The sequence below is a fragment of the Brassica oleracea genome, chromosome C7 (genome assembly GCF_000695525.1).
Source record: "Brassica oleracea var. oleracea cultivar TO1000 chromosome C7, BOL, whole genome shotgun sequence".
In the NCBI taxonomy this organism is placed as follows: Eukaryota; Viridiplantae; Streptophyta; class Magnoliopsida; order Brassicales; family Brassicaceae; genus Brassica; species Brassica oleracea.
Genome location: NC_027754.1, coordinates 26,269,667 through 26,278,614, shown reverse-complemented (window position 1 = coordinate 26,278,614; position 8,948 = coordinate 26,269,667). Strand labels below are relative to the sequence as shown.

The window sequence follows — 8,948 nt, the reverse complement described above, 5'->3', positions numbered from 1 at the left end:
CTTCAGATGGTGAAAATGATGTCTAAGGGAGGAATGCCTCTTTGGCTTTGGTTGCAACAGTTCAGTTGATGTGTTCCCTAGCTAATAATTTTCTTCATAGATTTTTGGATACTTTTCAAGGAATGGAGATTTGACTCTCTTACAACAATCCATCGATAGTCGTATGGCAAATCAATGTCTCACCTCTTTTACCCTGCTTTGTCTTTACTCCCTTTTATTTGAGAAGATTGGAAAAATGAGACACTCTCAACTTAGATTTGTCTCAATAGAACTTGTAGAAGATTATTTAGGTAAATAGGATTTATATTTCCTTTAATACAATTACTAGGTTAAGATCCGCGCCTTGCGCGGGATGAATATTATATATAAATTATTTTGAAGTATTATATTTTTTTATATATTATGAACTAATAAATATATATTGAATAATTAAAAATTTAGTAACTATTACGTATATAATTAAATTGGTACAAATACTTAAATAAATTTTATTAATCCAGACAACCACTTTTTTCTATTTTATATGGTATAAAATTAAGTTTAAATGATATTAACATAGATATATAATACAATTTTAATATTGACATTTGTTAAAAAATATTTTATACTCGTATTATTTTTGATCGTTTGTATTTCTTTATAACAAATTTTTTAAATCAATGATAAAAATAAAAAATTTGTGGGATGTTTAATAGTTTTAGTAATTTATAATTTTAAAGCATTCAATGCAAAGTTTAAAATCTAAATATTAAGTTGTCAATAATTGTTCAAAATGTTTATCAAAAAAATTCAAAGCAAATTCGAAATTAAAATACTTATGTATTTTATATGGTATGTAATTTATTTTTTTAAATATTAATATACACATATATAATATTTATTAAATGAGACTTTCTGCATATGTAATTTCGTAATCATTTGTATCTTGTTATAAAATAAATTTTAAACCATGGATCAAAAAAATTTCAATGTGAGATTTTTTAACAATTTTAGCCATTTATATTCGTTTTTAAAAATTCAAAATATGACATATACGGAAAAATCTAAATTTTTATTATATAGTTAATGTGGTTGTTTAATTTATTTTAATAAGTTAAAATAATAAAAAATGATAGAGAATAGACTAATTTTTATCAAATCTTTATTATTCAAAATTATTAATTGTCATATATACTTTAGTCACATTAAGTAATTCCGTGATTTTTATTTAAAGAAACAATGAAGAACATTTATGATTAATTTATGGTTAATTTAATAAAAAACTTATTATATATTTACATGGACCAACACATTTTTCTAAGGATTCTAAAAATGATTGTGGTAATGACATGTGGCTACAAAAATATGTTACAATGATTCTCTTTTAATATATAGGGGATACCCTTCAATTAACCAAATTAATATTAATATTCGTAATTAATTTAAGTTTTTTTTAAGCGAAAAAAAAATAAAAACAGAAAGTTAAAAGAAAAGGATCCACGAAAGAGGCAAAAGTCATGTTCTAAAACTCGCCCTGGTGGACGATTCGCCGGCCGAGTACTCCTGAAACGGTAAGTGACGGTGACGTTTTGTGTTATTCGGTTGTAGTACACGATTATTCTGTTTTTGTTAGGTTTTAAGATCAATATAATATTTCCTTGTAGATCTAAGGTATAAAAAACAAGAAAACTAGTGAAAAACGCAAAAATAAATAAATTTTAAAAGCCATGGATGCGAGAAGTAGAGTTGCAGAGATGATTAAAGAAGAATAGGGTATAATTATCTTTTACTGAATCACTAAAAATGGAAAAAAATAAAAGACCAGCCCTCTAGTTCGAACCCGGGTTGTTCGACCAAACAATATAGCACAAACCACTGAGCTATAAGCTACGAACGTTTTTTCCCACATATTTAATATATATACTTATGTGAGATTTATAGTAGATTTAAAATAGATTCAGGAAATATATTAAATGAAAAAGAGAGAAACACAAAGAACGAAGAGAAAAATATCATCGAAGTGGGAAGAGGAGAAAAATATGGGAGAAAATATTCTTTGAGAGATTTAGAGTATATTTAGTTTAGATTTAGGAAACATCTTTGACCGAATATGGAACCGAATATGGAAGTTTCCATATTTTCCGGATTTGCCTAGAATATGGATACTACCTACGTAGAACACAGTAGAGTAGGTGAGAAACATATTCTTACTATAGGCGTCATACAAGGTAAAAGGTAGAACATGGTATGGCACGTAATCTAGCCGAGGTATATCATTGAGTTGTGGCTATATGTCGTTATCAAGCTGTAGGTAGACTGAAGACATCTTTCTTGATTATAAAGTAACATATTATAGCTTTGTTAGAATATACAAGAAAGGTTATTATACATTATATATCCTTGATATATCTATGTTTAAAACTTAGTATATGATTTATAGACTAAGTAGATAACCAGAATGAGTATTCTAACTGTAATTAGAAGATAAAATAAATTATGATTTCACTTTTAAACAAAAAATTAAAGAGATATATTATCATACTTATGTTTCCAATAGTTTTCATATTCTTTTACATTTTTAAAATTCAGTTTACTATTTTTTCCATAAAAGAAGGGTAAAACATGTCCATAATTGCCAAAAATATCAAAAATCCTAAAAGGACAAACAAAAGTTCAAAGTGTCCATTTTTCCCAATTTTCTCGGCCATTTTTATTTTTTTGGGTGGCTTAATAGTTTCAATCTACCTTTTGCTGGTGTTGTATGTTCACTTTATTTGTTTTGTTGCTATGTCTTGTTTCAACATATTTCTCTTTATTTAATTCCACCGGTTATATCTATATGGATGTTTTATTATCCGCTGGTTTAATTTCCGGGAGTTTACAAACTCGCCGGCCTTATATCCGTCCATGAGTAGTTCTGGTTTCTATGGTGGATATAATCTTCTAGTAAAAACAAAACTTTGCACTTACCAGTTCCAAAAAAATTGGTACCCAATCAAATTGACTCCTCAAGAATTTAACACAACCAGTCTAGCCATATTTTAAGAAAATATTAATTTTAATTTCTTAAATTTTAAAAGTTCTATTATAATACTCTTAAAAATATATATTTTTTTTAAAAAATTGTTATTGTCTATTTTGATAGGCAAAACTGAAGTATTTTTAAGGCAAATAGTTGGAGCGTTATTTTATGAAAAATTTGACACTATGCCCAAAAAATATTATCTTTCAGTAAGTAATCATAAAAACCTAATTGTTATACTATTGTGTGTATTTTATGTAAAATGGGCAAAAATAAATTTCACATGTGTTTTAGTTGCTTACGGGATTTTTTCGCTATTTTATTTTGTTTCTGAAAAGGTTACTTATTTGGAAGAAAACTTTGTTATGTGGTATTTTATCATCGATGTTTCTTCATCTCTTCACTGATTTTGATTTTTTGATCGGTCTAACTTAGGAAAAACAAAACTTCACGATGAACCTATGACTAAAAGAGTTCTGATTTTTGGTGATTCATCATTGGTTTAAAATTCAATCTCAATCAAAGAAACGGGTGTGAGTAACTGGGAAAAATAATCCATGATGAAAATCTAAAGATGGTACAATTGAGTTGAAGAGGTACTGTACAATGGGCCCCCAATCTCGTATTTGATGGTTGGTGTGGCGATAGACTGCGCTTCTACGACTGCCCTAGTTCTAATTAGTATTCATGTAATTTATTTATATTCCAGATTCAGAAATAAAGTGTTGAACGTCGGGATGTATTAAAGAAGATGAACAGTAATTTTAATGTAGTATGTTATATTCTATATTTCAACTTGTAACAAATTGAATAGAAAATAGATTTTATGGTAATATAACCAGTTATATACTACTTATATGAATAGATTATTCCAGAGTTCTTTGATAACATAAATTTAGATACAATTCAAACATCATTTATTTTTGTTCTTTTCTCACAAACAATATGTACTAATTTATAATTATTGTAAATAATATAATAACTGTTCTATCGTATGAGAGTAGTGTATCATTTTATACTCTTCTACTCCTCATTTCTTCTCTTCTTTCTCCTCCTCTTTCCACTTCTTTCTAATTCTCTTTACATTTTTTCATCTCATCTTCCTGTTCTTCATCCTCCTTCACATACTTCTTCCTTTTCCTTATTTTCTTTATAGTATTCCTCATCATTTTTCTCATGTTCCTCCTTTTTATCTTATGCAGTTACAATTACTATCAACCAATTGTTTTATACATCCTTTATTTTATGGAAATAATAGTATGTTACATCTTCTTCTTTTTTATCTTCCGCATTTATAACTGATATGAACTAATTGTTTTATACTATTTATTTAATAGATATGGTATAGTATATTTTGCATTTGTGTACATCATTTGAAACACACACATGCAGAGAAAAAAAACTCTCATATCGTGTAAAATTATTACATCCACCCACTACCTTATTACATATTATTTTGTCAATTTATGTGTTCAATATAATTTTCACTAATCATCCTTATTTTATATTAACTATTAACTAGATTTTGACCCGTGGAACCGCATTGGTGTTTTTCAAATTGAATTGAGGAAATTGTAAGTTATGTCAGTTGCAATTTAGATTTTGGATGATGAAACAATCAAATTGATATGTTATATAAGTAAATTGTAATTTGATGATTCTATACAAAGCGGAAATTTTCTAGTGTTTTTTGTTTATAGAACATATTCACTTTGTTTTTAATATATGATGTTTTAAATAATTCTTTTCACTCCAAATTAGATGACATTTTCAGTTTTCAATGCAAATTCATTTATTTTTTATTTTATATAACTTTAATATTCTCCAGTTAGCTTTTTTTATTGGTTGAATTGTGATCACATGAATAATTAATGATGTTTTTGGTTAGATAAAATCGATTTTTTTTTTAATTTGTGTGAACAAATATTAATATCAAAGTAAAAAAATGAAAATAGTGTCATTTAATTGATTATATATATTAGTACATTTATATTTTTATATACATTGTTTCATAAAAAAAAATGCTATATTTTTCTATTATATAGATTATAATTTATTTTATATGTCAAATTATTTTTCAATTTAGATTTAACTTTTCAATAACTAATAATGTTGTTAATAATTATTCAATTAATAGGTTAATCTGTTATTGATATATAGCATTTCAAAAATTTGTATTCAAGACCAATCAATTAAAAATAGTTAATGGCCTAAAAATAATAGTTTTTATCCGTCTTTTCCTATTTGTTCCAGATCGGCGGTTGAACTGGTAAATCTGATGACTTGTATAAATAATTTGGTTCAGATTTAATTAAAACAAAATATTTTAAAATATGATAAACCCGGTAAAAAACCTAAAGTTTGTCATTAACCTGCAATCCAACACTAATGAACCCAATAAACCCCATATAAATCTGATGCTATTTTAATAAAAAGTGATTCAACTTTTGATATATTTTTTAATAGAACATAAATTTTAATAAACAATATGATTTGTGATTCTTAAATTTTGATAATACTCTTACTATATTATTAAAATAAAATTAAGAAAATGATGATACAAAAAAACTAAATTTTATTGTTATAGTTTAATTTATTTTTAATTGATAACTGAATATATTGTTTAAGTATATTATATATTATAAGATTTTATTCCCATTTTATTTTATAGAATAAAAGTTTAATTTTATATTTCCCATTTTAAAGTATAGATAATTAAATTAAAATTTACATTAATATAATTTTATGAAAATAAGATAAATCATTTACATAACCCACCCGTATTAATTTTACTTTTATTTTAAAGCTTTAAGTCTGAGTTCACCAATGGAGATGCAAAACGGGCTTTAAGTCTGAGTTCTCAACTCTTGAGACTTGGTTACTGCTTCGGGAAAACTATGCTCACTGCTCTTGGGCTCAGTGTACTTAGTTTTCTTTGGCGACTCCAAAATTTGCATTTATAACTTGGTTAGCAATGTGGGATAGGCTGGCTACCATGGATCGCGTTGCTAAATGGAGTTTGGGTGTTGATACAACGTGTGTGTTGTGTAAAAGTGCTGTAGAGACAAGGAATCATTTATTCTTTGAATGTTCCTTTTCTTTACAGCTGTGGAGGCATCTCACGCTTGGTATCTTGGGAAACTCTCATTCCAATACATGGTCAGCTTTAGTACCGGTACTATCAGGAAGATTTATGGAGAAGAAGCGATTATTTTGTGTAAGGTACTCTTTCCAAGCTGCAATCTATGCATTATGGAGGGAAAGAAATAAGATCAAACATGGGGAGAAGCCAATGACAATTGAGACGATGAAGAAGCTTGTGGATAAAGGGATTAGAAACAAGCTACGTATTTTGAGAATGCAAAGAAGGAAGGGCATGGAAGGGGCTCTTCAATTTTGGTTAGAGACTAGAGTTTAAATTTGAGTTTTGATGTGGCCATTTTTTCATAGTTGGGAGTAGTGGTTGTATAGAGAAAGGACTACACATGATATAAAAAGGTTTTTTTGATGAATAGAAATTTAACATTCATTCAAAAAAAAAGCTTTAAATTATACTAAAATTTTATTTTAAATTTTTATATTGGTAAATTTTTATTTTATTATTATATAAATTACTATATGTCATTCTACCCGTCTCATACTTGATAAATATATGAAATTATTTAAAAATTCTAATTTAAATATGTAAATTAAAATATAAAATTATTTATTAGTTTATATATCTTACTTTGATATTTTGTTTTAATAAGTTGAAGTATGTTGTAAAATTCATGAATATATGTTATTCTTTAATGGAGTATTTGCATCTCATACCTTAATATTATCCCATAATTAGCTATATACCTAAAGACACTATTATTCACTGTTTGACAAAGGTAATTTGTAGTATAATTTATAAAATAGTTAATAAATGGATAAAATTACTTTATATTTATTAATTGGCGTAGCAATTTAATTATGAATAAACTATGTATATGTAAATATTAAAATAATATGTTACAAATGGTATATATGTAATAATATCTAAGTTAGTTGTAGAATAAATTATAGTAAATTAAAAAAATGTAATGATCCAACTTAGACTGTTTGTAATGATCCAACTTAGACAGCAAGTAAAATTGCCATATCGTCTGTTTATACTGCCACATAAGCTATCACATTCTAGTGGTGCTATTTCTGGATTTCTTTTCACCTACTACACCACTTCCAAATTAACACTAATAAATAGTTAAATACATAGCCTAACAATTTCTTTTGTGTTGATATATTTTCTGGAGCAACTCTTGAACCAGCTTCCACCATTATAAATTTTATAATATTAATAGCTATGCTTTCTTTAAGAAACCGTTGTTTACATTTAACTTTGCATTTGTGTTTATATTTTTTGATAACTGCTTTTGAAATACAGAAATATCATTAAATATTTGCGTTTAAAATTTACGTTTAAGATCAATCAACAACAATTAAACATAAGTCGTAAACGCAAACAAACAGTCGATGTTAAACTAATCTCTAAGTACATAAACGATCATTAATCAATGATCACCACACCAATACTCCAATGTTTGTAAGAAAAAAGAAGAGAATTTTTATTTGCAAAAACCAGATCTTTTGGCTGCTCCGAATCCGAGATACAGACATGATAGTGTCAGACCAACAGCTGCGATCTTTCCACTTAACAGACCTGTAAGCACAATCACGATCACAACAGTCCCTTTCATGTTATCTCCTTTTGATTCTATCAATGGTTGATTCGACTTCTCCTCGTCTCTCTCAGAGTCCTCGACCACCTCTAACATATCCTTGGGAACCACGCTTGACACATCAGTCGTTTTATCCTTCTTCTTCTTGTAACTCCTCAGCTTCTTCAGAATCTTCGATTTCAGTCTCGAACTTTTGCTTATCGTTTTCTCATCCGAATTCGAGTTCTTTGTTACACCTATTGTCTCTGTTTCCTCCGAACAAGAAACCAACTTATCGTCGTGTGTTGAAGCGAGTGGCTTTTCTTTTCTTGTGTCGGTGTTACAGAGCTTGAAACGCGTGAGAATACGCGTCGCCACGTTCTCTGTAAAGAGAAGCGCGAAGGTGCAGAGAGTGATTCCCATAGTGAGGCTCTTCGTCGTGCTCAAGGAAAGCACCGCCACTATAAAAAGCTTAAACGCCATCAAAACAAAGGCACCGGTTCCATCGCCGCAAACGCAAACGTTGTTGTCACTTGTATGCTTTCGACGTCTGACGAGACTAACTTTCTCGATCTTACTCCTCGTTACCGGCTTTTCTAGACTCACGTCTGGATTAACTGGCAAAGAAGCGTTTGGAGCGGTCTCGATCAAGCGTTGGATGCGTTTAGTTTTAGAGGAATACTTTTTTAGACGATCGCGATTCTTGTAGAAGAGATCGATCAGAGAAGTTGGGAAGCCAGTTTCAACGACCATGATCCCACCGCGTTTCGGAGATTGGTGAAACTCTGACATGAATCTCGAGAGTCGACCAGATTTAGGCTTCTTCCATAGTAGAGACATGGCTATGTACGGAAGAGACGTTTAAGTTTCTTTGAGTCTTCGAGAGAAGACTTGGAGTTTGTGTTTTTTGTTTTTGTTATGGTAAGAGACCGATGAAATTTTGTTGACGGGTCGAAGGTATTAAATACGTGGAGTGAATGAAGAGGTTAGAAATTGAAGGCGAGAGGTCGCTTTTTCTTGAGTGTATTTTTAAAACACGAGCTAAATGATGAGTAATTAGCAAAAAGACGGAAAGAGAGAAATAGTATTATATTAAGTATTAAAAGCTTTTAAAACCGAGTTAAGAAATCGATTTAAAGTATGTTAATTTTTCTATAACTTTGAATTTTCTAATATGAAAAGATGTTTTCAACTTTAGATAATTATTCTAACCTTTTAAAAGAGTTCGAGAGAGATTTTTTAATGTATTATTGGATCCGTATCAA

General features: G+C 28.5%; 1 protein-coding gene across 1 annotated transcript; it reads right to left on the bottom strand.

Moving 5' to 3' along the window:
* Nucleotides 1–7,482: 7,482 nt before the first annotated feature.
* LOC106304724 lies at nt 7,483–8,610 on the bottom strand. The gene has a single exon (XM_013741119.1). It carries the CDS (start codon nt 8,521–8,523, stop codon nt 7,591–7,593), a length of 933 nt encoding a protein of 310 aa, XP_013596573.1. The 5' UTR covers nt 8,524–8,610; the 3' UTR covers nt 7,483–7,590.
* Nucleotides 8,611–8,948: the final 338 nt, after the last annotated feature.